At 33.7% G+C, this 18,149-nt stretch overlaps 1 protein-coding gene across 6 annotated transcripts in view; it reads left to right on the forward strand.

Moving 5' to 3' along the window:
- CNOT6L (CCR4-NOT transcription complex subunit 6 like) overlaps nucleotides 1-18,149 on the forward strand; it is a 113,969-nt gene that overhangs the window by 64,697 nt on the left and 31,123 nt on the right. For 5 of the 6 annotated variants that reach the window (XM_035004715.1, XM_035004714.1, XM_035004712.1 and 2 more), the window contains 4 exons: nucleotides 4,291-4,380; nucleotides 12,553-12,621; nucleotides 15,263-15,420; nucleotides 17,654-17,808. In XM_035004715.1, coding sequence (XP_034860606.1) covers nucleotides 4,291-4,380; nucleotides 12,553-12,621; nucleotides 15,263-15,420; nucleotides 17,654-17,808 — 472 coding nt within the window. Of the gene's footprint in view, nucleotides 1-4,290; nucleotides 4,381-12,552; nucleotides 12,622-15,262; nucleotides 15,421-17,611; nucleotides 17,809-18,149 lie in introns of all 6 variants that reach the window. The other variant, XM_035004717.1, reaches the window with a different exon arrangement.

The following is an 18,149-nucleotide window of genomic DNA, read 5'->3' on the forward strand; positions in this document are numbered from 1 at the left end:
GGAATGTCTTAATTTCTCCTTCATCTAAGAAGGATATTTTTGCTAGATACAGAATTCTTAGTTGACAGTTTTTTTCTTTTAGCACTTTGAATATGTCATTCTTCTACGTTTTGGCCTCTGTAGGTTTTTGTTTTTTGTTTTTTGTTTTTTTAAGACTTTATTTTTAAGTAATCTCTACACCCAACACGGGGCTTGAACCTATGACCCCGAGATCAAGAGCTACATGTTCTACTGACTGAGCCATTGAAATCTGTTCAGTTTAGTGTTCAGCTTCTGACTTGTGCACAGCCTCAAGATGAGGAAGAGGTGAGAGCTTAGGCTGTTTTCAGGTCTTTCCTAAGCATATGCAAAGCCAGCCACGTTTACAGTTTTCTAGATAACCTGGAATATATCAGAACTTTTCAAAGCCTTTAGTGACATCTTACTCCCAAGCTTTTCTTTTAAGCATTTAGGTTAGTCTTTTGTTTGCCTTACCTGTTTCTATGAGCTCAGACAGCCATAAGTTAAATCATTTACCAGTAATGGTTTCCTCAAACATGCCCTTACACCCTCTCCCCCCTTCAGGTGGAAGGCTTTTAGCACTTGGCAAGAGTCAAGGAACTGCCACCACACAAGTCAGATAAATGGCTACTTTGGGGAATGAGGTTTTGAAAGGCTCTGGCTCAATTTTGGTTGCCAGGTTGCCAGGCTGCCTTGGCAGTGAGGGACTAGAAGAAGGCAAAAACTCCACAAATTACTGTCCTTACCCATATTCTGCCATTTTGCTCTTGTGAAGGAGCACATTTTTGGAGGTCCTTACTCTGCCATTTTTGGCTGAGTTTTCTATCCATTTCTTTTTGAGTGAGGTGTGATATTTTCTGTCTTTCAAGGAATTTGGTCATTTTTTCTGTTATTGAACTTAAGAACAAAGCTTTCTTAGTATTCCCTGTCCTGATGTCCCAAGATCTATTCCTTATTTAATTCTTGGTATTTATTGAGTTGTGTCTTTTTTTTTTTTTTTTTTTTTCCTTGATCAAGTGTAGGTTTATCAATTTTTTTTGTCTCTCTTTTCAAAGTACCATGTTTAGGTTCAGTAGTAGTCTCATGTTTTTGGTTGTAAATTTTATCGATTTCTGCTCTTTATTATTTCTTTCTGGTTTCTTTGGGGTTCATTTGCTCTTCTTTTTTAAGATTGTTAATATGGAAGTTAAGTCATTGAATTTAGATTTTTTTTTCCAGTATAAGGATTTAATGCTATAAACTTCCCTCTAGACACTGACTTAGGTTCATCTTACAATTTTGATAATGTATTTTCATTTAAATTAAAATTTTTTGTGACTTTGTCTTTAACCCATAGATTATTTACAAGTATGATGTTTAATTTCAAAGTACTTGGAGATTTTCTAGTTCTCTGTTGTTGTTTTCTAGTTTTTTTTTATGGTCAGTATGCTCTGATTTCATTTCTTTTAAACATGTTACAGTTTTTCTGGCCCAGAATATGGTCTGTCTTGGTGAAATGTTCCTGTAACTTGAAAAGATTGTATATTTTCCTCTTTTTGAGTACAGTATTACATAAATATCAGGTCAAGTTGGTTGGTGTGTTTTTCTGATCTCCATCTTTACTTCCTTTGTTTACTTTTTTGTTGATAACTAGTGGAGGAGTGTTGAAGTTTTCAATACCATTTTGTACCCTTTGAAAATATTCCCACTGTATTCCAGCTTCCATTGTTGCTAATGAACTTGATTGCCATTACCATGTTTTTTGTTTTGGTTTTGTTTTAAGTAATTGGTTATTTTCCTTAATAGGTTTTATAGTTTTCTACTTGCAATTGGCATTCTCTAGTTTGCAGTACAAAGTAAAATGAAGTCCTTTCATATACTTCTTTGTATACATTGTGCTGCTTGGGTCAGTTTATTCTTTTTTTTTTTTTTTCCCCCAGTTTGAATTTTTTTTTTAAATTTTTTATTGTTATGTTAATCACCATACATTACATCATTAGTTTTTGATGTAGTGTTCCATGATTCATTGTTTGTGCTCCATGCAGAACATGCCCTCTTTAATACCCATCACCAGGCTAACCCATTCTCCAACCCCCCTCCCCTCTAGAACCCTCAGTTTGTTTTTCAGAGTCCATTGTCTCTCATGGTTCATCTCCCCCTCCAATTTCCCCCACTTCATTAGTTTATTCATTTTTAAAAAGTTTATCTTTTGAAAGTTTGCACCCTTTTTCTTTTTAAATAATGCATTTTCTCACTTCTTTCCAAACTCTCTTTCTGGCTAGGACTTAGGCTGTGTTTACTGTTTGCTGCTGTTGTATATCAGAGTCTAAAATTTCCTTCAGTTTTCTTGTTTTTATCTCCTCTTTTGCCTTTGGGTTTTCTCAGAGACTCTGAGGCTTATAGTTCCATTTACCATAATCATCTTATTACACAGGAGCAATACTAAAGTGGTTGTAAGATGTGGAAAGAGAGGAAGAGTCCTGTAGTTTTATGATTAGGTCTCAGTCTTTTAATGGGCCTTTGAGTTAGATATGCTCCTTTCTACTCTCTCTGCCCCAAATCAGGCTAGAGGGGGCTGGAGTGTGGGGTATTTACTTGAAGTTAAATGGTAAAGCCTCACCTGATTATATTCTGGTAAAAAGTTTTCCTTGCATGCAGGACTTGTTAAGGAGAGCATTACCCCCTCCCCCACGCCCCCACTCCCCCACTCTCCCTTTCCCACCAGAAGCACAAGGGGAATTTTTTTCCAGTCTTTATATAAAAAACCTGATGGGGCTCTTGGAGATAAAACTCAGGGAAGTGTTAGAGGCTCCTAAGATTGGGTCCCTTTGATTTTTTTTTTTTTTTTTTTAACTCTCAAGCTAATTTTCTCCAAGCCTCCACCAGTTTGTCAGTTATGACGCAAAGTGTGCCAACTGATACTAGTTCCATTTCTGGGCTTCTGTATCCGGACTTTTGCTGCCACTCGGCTGTGATTTTCTATATCTGCTTGTTTGTGTTCAGGGCAGCAGTTTGCCTTATGACTTCAATTGTGGAGTTCTTTATATGTTGAGCCAGAGACCCAACTCCTGTTCTCTATTTCTAGAGCTCCAATTTAATATATGTTAAGATTTCTTATCTAACTCACATATCTGTTACTGTCTCCTACTTTATATCTTTTTGACTCTTGGTGATGCATTTTTGGTAGTTTCTTTGAATGTATTTTTTCTGTTCACTAATTTTATTTTTAGTTGTGTCTGATGTACTGCCTAACTCATTGATCATAGTTTTTTCCCCCTAATACTTTGAATTATAGTTATATATTAAAATACCAAATGTTTTAGTATGTACTGTGACTAATTTTGATAAAAGTATACACATGTGTTACCACTGCCTACCTTAAGATATAGAGCATTTTTGTCACACCAGGAAATTTCCTTTTTCTCTTTCAAGTGAATTGGAAACTGCCAACCAGATTTTCACCACAGTTGAAATATACCAGCAATATGAGAGTTCCAAATACTCTACATTTTTTTTTTAAATCACTTTCTGGTCAATATTTTTAAATTTTAGCCATTCTGCTGAGTTTGTGTGTTGAAGATTTTGTTTGCTTCAGTAGTTAAAACCTTTGTTTCTGGAAGTTCCATGGTTTTTGTCTTTTGAAATCTGTTTGCAAGACTGTTGTTTCATGCCTGTCTCAACAAATTCCTCCTTTATTTCTTAAGGGAATATATAGACTGTTAACAATAGCTTTTTTTTTTTTTGATATTTGATACATCTGTACTGTTAGTACTCAGATATTCCTGATCACCATAATGAAAAAATTCTTATTTTCTTCTCACATTTCACTAACTCATGTTTGTACAAGGTTTTCTTTTCACTTGAAATGTCTTCCTTTCTCCATATGTAATATAAATATTCTAACTAGGAAGGCCCTCCCTTTTTTTTTTTTTTTTTATGATAGCATTCATTCTTTCTCATATATAGGACTGTTCCGTCTTCAAAGATAAATGTAGAACTTACAAAGGTTAATTCAGGGTGTTGAATTGTGATATTACTTCAGAATTGACTAAGATTAATAAGTACATTTATATATGTGATTTTGGCAAATAAATTGTGGATATATAGTATAAACAGTGAAATCGAGAAAACATTTTTGAAATCTTATGACGATCTTAACAGTATTTCTTTAGATTCACATAATTTCTTTAAATTTATGTAACTGACTAAATACTTTAAAATTCACTTTACAAAATTAGTATTTTATTGTGTACATTTGTCTGGTCTTACAATTGTAAGTCTTACAGATTTTATTTTTTTATTCTGCTTTAGGCAATCCTTTATCACAGGATATTCTCAATTTATACCAGGACCCAGATGGAACCCGAAAGCTACTGAACTTCATGCTTGACAATCTTGCAGGTAACTCTTAGTGATTAGTCAGTGAACTCTACATGTATTACTACTAGCTAATATGTCACATGTTGCTTAAGAGCATCTGACCATTTTTTTTTTTTTTTTAATAACTTCTCATAGTTTTAGAATTCTTCCTATTATGGGACATTCTTTTCATATACTGAGAGCTTTCTATTTACCAAGCAATATATTAGGAGCTTTAATTACATTATCTCATTTAATTTTTCTAAGAACCTAAGAGGTCCCAATTTTTACTGGTATTCTACAGATGCAAGTTCTGAGATTGGGAGAATGAATTAATTTTCCCAAGTTAACATAGCTGATTAATGCCAGAGCTGTGAACCCAAGATTCTCTTGCTCTTAATCACAAATACATAGTTATTAATTGTTTGAATTTGATGGAGATTACGTGGATCCCATACACTGTACACATTTTTTGTGCATGAAATTACTAGTTTGATTCACTACACAGTTGTGGAAATTTTGCAAGCAGGATTTTGATCAAGAACACTAGAGCTATCTGACTAAAATAGTTATATTCCAAATGGAAATTTTTCTATATAAGGAATCTTTTAAGTATTTGACTTAAAACCTTTTTTTTTTTGCTTAAGCACTCAAAATATGTATTTATGTATCTACACTCAAAGTATGTAGATGCTTAAATTCAGATCTTTTTCTTGGAATAATGTCTTTCTAAAATACAGAATCCTGAAACAGAGCGAGAGAAATGTAGATTCTAGCATGAGGCCATCATCACAGTATGTTGTCTGTACTTTTTTTTTTTTTTAAGAAAAGGGTGGAATTTAATCTTTATTTACAGGATATGTACTCTTTTTAATTCTCTCCATTACAGAAGACACCTGCATACAAAATTTTTTTAAAATAGTAATATTTACAATAATGTAAAACCAAATTAATATCCTCTAAAATTTTTTGGCTATAAAGACTAAAATTTGATTGATGGGAGAGAGATAATAAACTTAAGAGGTCCTTTTAGTAATAAATTAAGAATATATGGCTAAGAGTTTAGCTATGTATGTGTGTGTGTGTGTGTGTATATATATATATAGTATGTGTACGCTATTTCCTTCCTGCTTTAAAAATACATATCTTCATTGTCTAAATAGATGTAGCCACTTGATCATTCATACGGCATGTGTGTGGGGTGTATGTGTGTGTAATTTATAAGAAGTTCTTCTGTACTTTAGATAGAAGACATTTGTTGGTGTATATATTGCAGGTATCTTCTCCCATGCTATTGTTTGCCTTTCCTCTTTCTTAATTTGTCTTTTGATGAACAGAAAACATCTTAAATAATTGAATTTATTGGTCTTTTCTAGTATGGTATTGCTTTTGTGTCCTGTTTAAGAACTTTTCCCTACCTCAAGCTCAAGGATATATTTTCCTGTATCTAAAAATTCCATTTTTTACTTGTAACATTTAAAGCTAGTATCTTCCTAGAATTGCAATTTGTGTAACACAGGAGTCAATTTTCATAACTTTTTCATGATAATAGATTAAACTGACCTTGAGCCATTTATTGAAAAGACTGTCCTTTCATTACTGTTTTTTAGTGTCATCTTTGTCATAAATTGTCATTGTATGTATGGGTTTATTTCTGATGTTTTGTATTCTCTATTCATTTCTAGTAGTCTTTTTTTTTTTTTTTTTAAAGATTTTATTTATTTATTTGACAGAGACAGCGAGAGAGGGAACACAAGCAGGGGGAGTGGGAGAGGGAGAAGCAGGCTCCCCGCCGAGCAGGGAGCCCCATGCGGGACTCGATCCCAGGACCCTGGGATCATGACCTGAGCTGAAGGCAGATGCTTAACGACTGAGCCACCCAGGCGCCCTCATTTCCAGTAGTCTTTATGGCAATATAACAGTGTCTTTAATTATGGTATTTTTATAAAATGTCTTAAGATTCAGTAGACTAAGTCTCTCCTCTTGATTTGATTCTAAAGTCTAAGCTAGTTTTGCCCTATGCTTCCTTTACCTTGTATTTTCATTAAAATTGTTGGAATTGGCTTTTCTAATTTCTCCCCTCCCCAAAAGGTAGGGATTAAGTTTGAGAATATATTGAATCTATAGGTTGCTTTGGAAAGAATTGACATGTTTACAACACTGGATTTTCTAACCTAACAATGTTGGTTATTCGTTGATTTATTTTGCTTTCTCTAATTTCTCCCAGTATTGAGTTTTATTTAGGTTTCTGTGTAGTGGTCTTCACGGTTTTTATTACATTTATTCTAGGTATTGACTTTTTTGATGCCCTCATAAACAGTCTTTTTGGAAATGAATCTTAATAAGATTATTATTGCTTATTTATGGAATATAGTTGGGTTTTGTATATTTATTGGTATTCAGGTACCTTGCTGAACACTTGTAAATGCCTTTGGTAAATACATATTCAGCCACTTTGCTAAACTCTTTTTAATCCTAATGTATTTTTATTTCAGTTTCTACAGTTGTATCATCTGTGAATAATGACACTTTTATTACTCTCTAATTCTTGTATCTTTTATTTCTTTTTCTTGCCCTATTGCCCTTGCTAAAATCACTAGTAGATGCTAACTAAAAGTAGTGATAATTTGTCTAATTTCAAAATTTATTAGCTTTTAATAATTACAAATAAATGTGACATTCACCATAATTTTTACATAGTTAACGTTAAGGAAGTTTATCAGATTAATAAGTTTTCTTCTGTTCCTAGCTTGTTCTTCTATTCCTATTCTATTCTCCTATTCCTTTTATTTCTTTAAATATGTTTTTAATTTTTTAGTATGAACAAATGTTTTATCAAATGCTCTTTCTCTATTAAGATGAGCATATATTTTCTGTCCTTTATTCTGCTAATTTGGTAAATATTTATTTTTCATGTTATACCACCTTTGTATTCTTAAATTCAAGTAGGTTGTAGTATAGTATTTTTATATATCCCTTTATTCAGCTTGCTAATATTTTACTTAGGATTTTTTGCATGTGAGTTTGAGTGAGATTGGCCAATAATTTTCCTTTCTTCAGTATCCTTGTCAGGTTTTAATATAAAGATTATACTGGCATCATAAAATTTATTTTCTGTTATTTGGAAGAGTATATTTGAGATTGGTGTTTTTTTGTGTTGTTGTTGTTTTTAAGATTTTATTCATTTGTCTGACATAGAGCTCCCCCTCTGATGTCCCCCTGCTTCATTTTTCCCTTCCTTCTCCTAATGTCCTCCATGCTATTCCTTATGTTCCACAAATGAGTGAAACCATATGATAATTGACTTTCTCTACTTATTTCACTTAGCATAATCTCTTCCAGTTCCATCCATGTTGATGTAAAAGTTGGGTTTTCATCCTTTCTGATGGCTGAGTAATATTCCATTGTATATAAGGGTCACATCTTCTTCATCCATTCGTCTGTTGAAGGGCATCTCAGGGATATTCAAATCAAAACCACATTGAGATACCACCTTACACCAGTTCAAATGGCAAAAATTGACAAGGCAAGAAACAGCATGTTGGAGAGGTTGTGGAGAAAGGGGAACCCTCTTACACTGTTGGTGGGAATGCAAGTTGGTACAGCCACTTTGGAAAACCGTGTGGAGGTGCCTCAAAAAGTTAAAATAGAGCTACCCTATGACCCAGCAATTACACTACTGGGCATTTACCCCAAAGATACAGATGTAGTGAAAAGAAGGGAAACCTAGAGTTCTGATTTGAAATTCTTTTCTGGTTGGTCTAGATATCACAATATACATATTTAGCATAATCTACTGATAATGGTTTTATCACTTCAAGTGCATTATTGCTGCCTAACTTCCATTTATGTGCCTTCATACTCCCCACTTTTATTAAAATGTAATTGTCTCTAATATTTCCTCTACCTACACAGAGTACCACACAGATGTTATAATTTGTGCTTTAACTCTCAGATATGATTTAAGAAGCTCATGTGGAGAGGATAATCCATTGCGTTTACCCCTAATTTTACTGCTTGTTCTTTACTTTTTGATGTTCCAGTTCTTCTGTTATTATTTCCTTTCTGTTTAGACAGCTTCCTTTAGCCATTTTTTAAGGGCAGGTCTGCTAACAACAAAGTTTCATGGTTTTCCTTTTATAACATTTTTATTTCCTCCGATTTCTTTTTTTTTTAATTTTTTAAAAGACTTTATTAGAGAGAGAGAGAAAGAGAGAAAGCGAGCACAAGCAGGGGGAGGGGCAGAGGGAGAGGGAGAAGCAGACTCCCTGCTGAGCAGGGACTGGATCCCTGGATTCAGAGATCATGACCTGAGCCAAAGGCAGACACTTAACCGACTGAGCCACCCAGGTGCCCCAATTTCCCCTTGATTTCGAAGGGAACTTTTGCAGGATACAGAATTTGTGGCTTGACAGTTCTTTTCTTCCAGCACTTGAAAATGGGCTACTTCCTCTGGCTGCCATGGTTTCAGAAAAGAAACCCATTGTTCCCTGATAGGTAATGTGTCTTTTCTCTTTGATGTTTTTCAGATTTTTTTTTGTCTTTAGTTTTCAGCAGTTTATGATGTGTCTTGGTGTGGACTTCTTTGGGTTTATTCTACTTGAAGTTTGCTCACCTTCTTGAATTTGTACGTTTATGTCATTTACCAAATTTGAGACATTTTAGCCATTATCTCTTAGAATACTTTTTAAGCCCATGCTCTTTCTTCTCTTCCTTCTGGACTCTGATGATATGAGTCATAGAGCTTTTGTTAACAGTTCCACAGGTCTCTCAAGCTCTGTTCATTTTTCCCCCCCAGTTTATTTTCCTTTTAACTGTTCAAATGAAATACTCAGATTCACTCTTTTTTTTTTTTTTTTTTTGGTTATCTTTATTTTTGTGCCCTTCTGGTGAGTTTTGTTATTTGATTATTGTATTTTTCAGTTGAGTAATTTCATTTTGGATCTTTTCAAAAAGTAGAACTTATGCTTCTTGGGGCTTTTTATTTTTTCATTTGTTTCAGGAGAATTTGTAATTACTTCTTGAAGCAGCTGTGTATGATGGCTGCTCTAAAATCTGTCAATTTCAACATCTGAATCCTCTCTGTGTTGGTCTCTGTTGATAGTCTTTTCTCATTTAATTTGTGATAATTCCTGGTCTTTGGTATGACCAATGATTTTCAGTTGTATCCTGGATATTTTAAATGTTGTATTTGGAGACTGTTGATCCTTTTAAAATTAAATCTCAATTTTAGCAGGCAGTTGCCCAGTTTAGGTTTAGCATGTGGGTTCTGTCCGCTCTTCCAGGCTCAGCTGACACCCTTACTGTGGGCAAACCAGGCCCAATGCTGCTGGTTACTGGAGTGTTGGGATGGGTTGTCTCTCTTCGGGCTCTATTAGAGAGATTGCCATTAGCATGTTGGATTACCACTGCCACTAAGTGTGTTTCCCACCTAATGCTTGCCGTACGTCTCCTTTTTGGCTTCACTGGCCAGAGAAATCAGGATTTTCTTGCTGCCCTACTCCCTGCCCCCAATCTGTTCCTCATGGCTCCAAGGCTGCTGGCAGTACTGTCTGGCACCTGATGTAGCATGTATGGGAGATAAAAATGGGAGGATTACTGTTCTATCACATTTTAGGTATGATCCTGAAAGACACATTACTATGTTAACTGCTGTCTCTTCTGTTCATGAGAACAGACTTCCATATTGATTCAAATTCTAGTACTGTGTCTAGGACCATATATATATGTTAAACAGTCTTTATTTGATGGTTTGTCATATCACTGACATTGCAGTTTCATCTTAAAAAACATTAATTTTAAGTATATGTCACACATGAATATATTATTCTCCTTATAAAAATTTCTGTTAAGACTAAAATTTTCTTTGACCAATACCTTTAATTCTATGTCCCCTCTATGGTAAGTAAACACACTTGTAAGTTGGGTTTGTGTTCTTGTAGATATTTTGATAGACATTTACTATAAAAATTATACCAGTAGAAATGTTATGATACTGCTTTTCATGTGTGTTTTTAAAATGTTTTCTAATAAACATACTCTATTTTATCATTATGTATATATTTGAGAGAGAGTGCATGCATAAGCAGGGAGAGGGGCAGAGAGAGAGAGAGAGCGCGTGCAAATCCTCAAGCAGACTCCTTGCTGAGCTGGGAGCCCAATGCAGGGCTTAATCCGAGGACCCTGAGATCATGAGCTGAGCTGAAATCAAGAGTCATCTGCTTAACTGACTGAGCCACCCAGGCGCCTCATCATTGTATATTTTCTAGTTGTTTTCACTCAGTATTTCTTGTATAGCTTTCCACTTTAGCACACATGTATCTATCCTTTTTTTCTTAAACTATAGCATAGACTTCTGTAAAATGGATATTAGCCATTTACCCTTGTTTTTGCTGTTATAAACAATAGTGTAATATCTATTTGAATGCTTCTTTAAGGAGATAGGGCTGATCCCAGGAAATAGAATTGCTGAGTCACAGGGACATGGATGTTTAAATTTTAAAAGATGATCCAGCTTGTCCTCCCAGATAGCTCCCAGTTTATATTCTTACCAGCTATATATGCAAGTATTCATATCTTATCACCATCATCAGTTCTGGATATATTAAAATTTTGGGGACAACCTGGATAAAAACATGCTCTCTCATCTTTTTATTTTTCCTGGTTACTGGTGAGATAGTGTTTTTTCATAGGTTTTTGGCTCTTTGGATATTGTTGCTGAATACTATGCATTTTACTTACACTGATATATTGTGATGTATTAATTAAAATATGTTAGTAAAGTTTTGGGAAGCACCAGAATGTCAGCATCACCTTATTTTGAGGATTTTTTGATTTCTGAATTTTTAACCATTTGCTATTGATAAGGAACCCAACAGCTAGAAAGTTCGTTTACACTTCATTGTATTTATATATTGGGCTTCCCATTTTTTAGATAGTTGTCATGATTGTGGCATGGCACTCCTGGCAGGCATGATTTTTTCCAGGATTCAATATGTTGATTCAGCTGGATGGTTTGTCATCTTATGATAACCTTCATTCCTTTCCTGGCAAGATATGGACTATGCAAAATAATGTTCATTCCACGTTGTGAAAAGTATGGATGTTAAAACATGCATCCTTTAGATAGGCTTTTGGAACACCAAAATGGTTAGTAAAGTGAAACTTTTAAAGATCTTAAATACTCTGGGCAAAATTTCTGTGGCTGGATGAAGATAAGAGTGTTTTGTTTTAAAGGAATACATTTCTCAGCCACTGCATTCCCTGGGAAAATCTCCAAACTTAGAATCTAATTGTCCTGTAATTGTCAGTGTTCTTAAAAGGAAAAAGTAAAAGCAAAGTTACATCTTAACTTAGTGAATTTTCTCTCATCTGATAGTTGGGTAGCTTTTAGTTCAATGGTATTGATAACCATATCTGAGGAATTAATGTTTAACCAGGGCCTTCCTTTTTTCTGTATAATGTAGTTCTAATCTCTTGTTTTACATGGATGTTATAAAATAAAGTTTAAAATTAGGAAATGAAAGCCCCATTATAAAATTCATTAATTTCTATTATGCATTCACATGTATTTTTTTCTATTTTAAAGATATTTGAATATTTCAGTTTATTAGTATTTTGGAACTTCACATAGCTTTGATTTCCCAGCAGGGAAATTTACATTGTTTACATTGGTAATTAAGACATAAGAGTTTACTTAAGGTTGTGGTTTTTGTTTTTTGTTTTTTTTTTTAAGATTTTTATTTATTTTAGAGTGTGAGCAGGGGGAGGGGCAGAGGGAAAGGGAGAAAATCCCAAGCAGACTCCCTGCTGAGAGTAGAGCCCATGGCTGGGCTCATTCCAAGACGCTGAGATCATGACCTGAGCTGAAATCAGGAGTTGGGTGCTTAACTAACTGAGCTACCCAGGCGCCCTGATCTTATTTAAGGTTTTAAATAGGTACTTCTCATAAATAGTGTGTAAATGGAAATGCCAATAATGAGTTTCCTAATGTTCTTTTCATATGTTCGTTATGTGTTTTCTGCATAGGTCTGCTTAAACTTCCTTTGGCTTCTAAATCTTCTTTATATTTCAGTGTTAGATTTTTAAGTCAGTTGTGGGCCATTATAGCAGAAGAGAAAACAGAAGTTGGTTTTACATTATAAAGTAAATGATACTGATTTTAGAAGCACATGAAATTAACTTATGTTTAAAAAAGATTTTTCCTCCCCCCAGTTCATCCAGAGCAGCTTCCTCCGAGGCCATGGATTACATTAAAAGAACGAGACCAAATTCTGCCATCAGGTAAATAGTTTTTCTTATTTTTCTTTGATTTTTTTCAGAAATACTTGAAATGCCATTTGGGCTTTGTGATACAATTATAACTAGTCTTCATTTTATGTCCACAAGGTAGATGAGCTTCAAAAAATACTGACAGGTAGATTTGAAAGTATAAAACCCACTTTAAGGCCGTGTGTAGGATTCTCCTCTATCTTTCACAATGATGTAGCTCTTAGTTTTACAATTATTCCTTGTAATAAAGCCTTCCAAATAAGAAAATAAAGCCTTCCAAATGGCCTCTTCACACAGGGTATTGGGTGACTTAAAAAGAAAAAATGAAAAATAATGAATTTTCTTCTGGAAATTTTAAACTACTTGGGCACTTTATCTTTCTTCAGTGGGTAGAGTGGTAACACTTGTGAAAGAATAATTTAGACTGAGTCTGTATTTGCAATATTGGAAACAAAGTATGATACCAGGCCAATGGTGTAGAAATGGTAGAGTGTGAGTGAGCAATTTAAGGATATAGTTTAGCATTTCTAGAACTGCGGTAATGTAGAAAATATAAACCTTTATCTCTTTGTGGAGACTAATAATGATTTGACATCATTTATAGTGCTTCTTACTACTTATTAGACATTTTAGGATTGGGAATTCTACTTAAGTTGTGAATTAGTATTTCTCCAAATGCCTTCTTTTTAATCACACAAAAGTAAGTTTTCATTATATCTAATTTCATTTTAAAATTAACAAATGAAAATTTTATTGTTTTAATACCAAGGTTGGATCAGTCACTGAATACTGACAACTTAGTAATTTTTAAAGGGTGAATCACAGAACTTAACGTACTTTTAAAGTCCTTCTGTTTGTGTACTTTTTTAAGAGGATTCAGAAAAAATTATTTGCTTTGAAATTGGGAAATGTAGGAAGTGTAACATCTTCATGGTTCTTTTGCATTTTAATAACACTGAGAAATAACAGCATATACAGTACATTTCTGTGTCTTCCAGAGGCAGTAATTTTAAAACTAGCACACTCTTAGAGTCACAGGATCAGCCTTTCTAGGAGGCACTGTGTCAGTGCTCCATTATGAGCAACACTTCTATTAACAGGATGCACATTGATGGTCTGAGTACAAGGAATATTTAAGGTTTTCTTCAAAGCCTTAACTTAGGTGGATTTATTTTGTTTAGCCTTCCCTAATGCATAATTAGTTGTTCCCTTTCTGATTTTAAAAATGCCATTTTATGGTTCTTCAAAGTAATCCTCTCTCGAGCACTAGTGAACATAATCTTGAAGAAAAGCTTTCCTAATACTGCATATGTACATTTTCATTAAGAAAAAGAACAACAGAAACATGATTTCATCAGTTGTTGAATTCTCAAAGTAATGTGTTCTTGGGTTTTCCTTATTGAAAAAAGAGTATGGATTTTCCTTGGGGTGTGTTGTACTTTCCTAAGTAGAATCTGAGTGCTAAATAAAATGGCTTTTACTTCTGGTGAGTAGGGAGATGTGTATAATAACTTATGATTTATAGCTACAAAACTGTCTGTAAGAATCAGTACCAGATAGTGAAAAAGTGAAGAGTGTACAAAATGGCCTGCAGTTTGATCCTCAGGGGACCATTGAACTGAGTTTCTCTTAATACTTTCCCCATTATCTAAATCTTAACCAACTTCAATCAAGTATTATTACTTCATTATTTGGATTCCTCACCTTTTATTTAAGTATGTGATTCACAACCATCCCTGCCCATTATAATCATCTGGGATGCTTTTTAAAAATACTAATATCTAGACCCTAAGTACACTAACTTATTTCGTCTTGAGCAGGTCCCTGGATATGAGCATGTTTAAAAAACACTGTACAGAGTGATTCTAATGGGCAGCATGGATAGAGAATTACTGATAAAAATCAGGGCTTTTCAAACTAATGTCCATGTGAATCACCTGGGGATTTTGTCAGCCTGCAGGTTCTGACTTAGTAGGTCTTTGTGGTACCAGAGAGTCTGCATTTTTGAGTTCCTAGGTGATAACTGATGCTCTTGGTCTTCGAGCGCATTTTTGGGTAGCAAGGCTATAAACTCTGTTCTCCAGTTCACAGTTCTTTTATTGTTCAAGGGCATTTTAAAGTGAGAATTCAGTTTCAGAAATGATTATATGATTTGGCAAAAAGGATTCTCTTGTAACTAAACTTTGTTAGTCCATATCCTTCTGGCTTAAAGCAATAAGAACAGTAAGAGGCTCCCAAAAGTATTAAATAGTGGGTATTTTGTTAATAAAAATTGATGAAGTTAGAGTCTTTTAATGAACAAAAGTGAAATTCACTTTTGTTCCACTTATATAGAGCTTTGCTCAAAAAATTATGTGCAAAAAATTAGCATTCTGACTTATAATTTGAATTTTTATTAAAATAAATTTCCTAAAAATCTAAAATATGAACTCTAATTCTAGTGAAAGAACTTTGATGTGATGGACTCCAATGAGGTCTTAGTAGATATAGTTTAACAGAATTTTGCCGAAAAGGCATTTCACAATGATGATATTTGGGATAGGTTTGTGTGCCATCTGTGCTTGTGCAGGTATACACATGATACTTCTTTTTGAAAAGCTTGCCTAATTTTCTCCCTTTTGTCTTTTTTTTTTTTTTTTCTCCCACTTCTTAGCATCATTCACGGTTATGTGTTACAATGTGTTATGTGATAAATACGCCACCCGGCAGCTATACGGCTATTGCCCATCCTGGGCATTAAACTGGGAATACAGGAAAAAGGGAATTATGGAAGAAATTGTTAACTGTGATGCAGATATCATTAGTCTTCAGGTAACACTAGAAATTAATTGTCTGAGGGCACCTGGCTGGCTCACTCGGTGGAGCAAGTAGCTCTTGATTTCGGGGTTGTGAGTTCTGAGTTCCACATTGGGTGTAGAGATTACTTAAAAATAAAATCTTAAAAAAAATTAAAAAAAAATCGTCTGAAACTTAAAGGTGAACTTAATAGATCTTACTTCCAGGAGAGAGAGTCTGTGTTCAAAACAGAACTCAAAAGGAATTGTTTTCTCTCCTCTTAAAAAGGGCAATTTTAATAAGCAAGTAAGACATTTCCACAGTGGAACTGTTTTGCTAAGTACAGCCATTCACCTATACTCATTTACTATTAAGTGAAAATAATCTCATCCATTATTCATGTTAACAGTTCATCTTATGAACATATCACTTGCATTGTTGAAAGAGAAAACTGCAGAAGGTTGTGTCTTTTAAGAATGTGAATTTAACTTATGATGGAATCTTTAAAAAATATTATTTGTCCACTGTTCCTTAATGGTAAACATTCTAAACATTTAAAAATATTGTGCTGTAAGTCATGCATTTTTGCATTATTTTAAAAACCATCTCTGAAATTTAGACTTTTCTGTCTTATAACACTTTATTATAATAAATTTAACTGAACAAACACCTTTTTGTTGAAATACGTGTTTCAGCACTTCAACAGTCAACTAGCCAAGGTTTCTAGGTAGTATTTAATAACTTTTTCTTAGCAACTTTCAAAGCATATTACATGTTTATGAAGGTATTTTAAAATTTTAAGTATTAGAATTTTATAGCTGCTTTTTAGCATAGCCTGAGAAGGAGGGTATTACTTTTTAAATAATTTTTTGTACTAGAGTAGCTTGATAATTTATGTTGTCTATGGTTCATATGACTTCCTGGGAAATAATAAAAATCTTTAAAATTAAATTTTCTTCTAAACACAGAACTGACATAGAATTGGTGGAGAAGGAGGCAAACAAAGGTAGTTACTTAGTTGTCCTCTTTTTTATTTAGTATTTGTAGTAATGATAGCCTCACATTCTTCTAAGTATAGTTTGAAGGATAAAAACATAATTTAAAAAGTATTTTTTGGGGCGCCTGGGTGGCTCAATCGTTAAGCGTCTGCCTTTGGCTCAGGTCATGGTCCCAGGGTCCTGGGATCGAGTCCCACATCGGGCTCCCTGCTTGGCGGGAAGCCTGTTTCTCCCTCCCCCACCCCCCCCCGCTTGTGTTCCCTCTCTCACTGTGTCTCTGTCAAATAAATAAAATCTTTAAAAATAAGAAAATAAAAAGTTTTTTTTATTGTAAAGGTGATACCATAGTATAAAATGTTCATTCTAGAGAAATTGAGTATTTTGAAAAAATACAAGGAATGATGGAGGAAAACACCTAATCTCATAATCCAAAAATAGTTTTTGTGTTAAAACTTCTGAAATATTTGTTGTACACTTTTTAAAATTCACTTTTCCTATTTATTTACAGATCTATTTTCAAAATAAAGTTGAGATCACACTGTTGTACTTAATGCACTTTCCATTTTACTAAAATTCTTCAAAGCCAATTCATTATCTGAATATATATTTATTGATTTAGCATTTTCTCTACTGTTGAACATTTAGGCTGTTGTTTTTACTGTTATAAAATCATGTTCTAAGCATCATCATAGATAAATCATTATCTTGACATTTGATTATTTCATTTGGAAAGATTGATTAAAAATATTTTATGGGTCAAAGAATAAAATAGTCTAACTTAAAAATACTGGATTAACAGAGACCATTGGATGATTGGTGTTCAGGTACCTAAAAATTCCTTAAAGTAGAACTTTTTGTTGATCTTAAACTTCTCAGTCTTGGGTATCATTCATTTCCATTGCAGTTGAGAAAGATAAATAATTTTAAAAATTACCCCTCTAAATAAAATTTACTACTCCTTACTGCTTAATCTATAATATGTCCAATTTTACCAGTTTTAAGGAATTGATGTATAGTAGGATGAACTCTAAATTGGAACTAAAGAGACTTGGGACCAACTAGCTGGTAAGCAAGAGAAAATCATGCAACAGTTCATGTTCTTTCAGGTTTAAAAGCTGCCATTATCAAATGACTGCTGCTAGTGGTAAGGTAGGATAGATAATATTTGTTATGTGAATTATTTTAACTTAGTCACATCTTATACTGCTAAACATTTTTATATCTTAAAGTTTTCCTCTGTCATGTCGGTGATAACTTTTCTTTCACCTCAGGAAGTGGAAACAGAGCAATACTTCACTCTCTTTCTGCCAGCATTGAAGGAGCGTGGATATGATGGATTTTTTTCTCCAAAGTCACGTGCCAAAATCATGTCTGAGCAGGAAAGAAAGCATGTGGACGGTTGTGCAATATTCTTCAAAACAGAAAAGTGAGTTAAGGAAACAAAGCATAGTAGTGTATACTTCTTTAATACACAAATTAACAAAAGCTACCTGGAAAGCAAGCAATGTAAAAATTAAAACTGTTGATAATGTTATATTTCTTAGGCTGTATTCTTAAGAATGTTTATTATACTTTATGCTTTATTGCCAAATTACACTAAAAATTTTGAGAAGTATATACTTGAATATGGTGTTATCATATTTCCAAATATATTTTCATGAAGTAAAATACTAATTCTGGTGTAAAAAAAAAAAAAAAAAGCGTAGTGCCTTTTAAGATTTGACATGAGTGATCTGAGTTTCTTTCTTTGATTTTTGTTTTGGTAGT

This window comes from Mirounga leonina, unplaced genomic scaffold, assembly GCF_011800145.1.
Source record: "Mirounga leonina isolate KUSES-001 unplaced genomic scaffold, KU_Mleo_1.0 Mir_129, whole genome shotgun sequence".
Lineage (NCBI taxonomy): Eukaryota > Metazoa > Chordata > Mammalia > Carnivora > Phocidae > Mirounga > Mirounga leonina.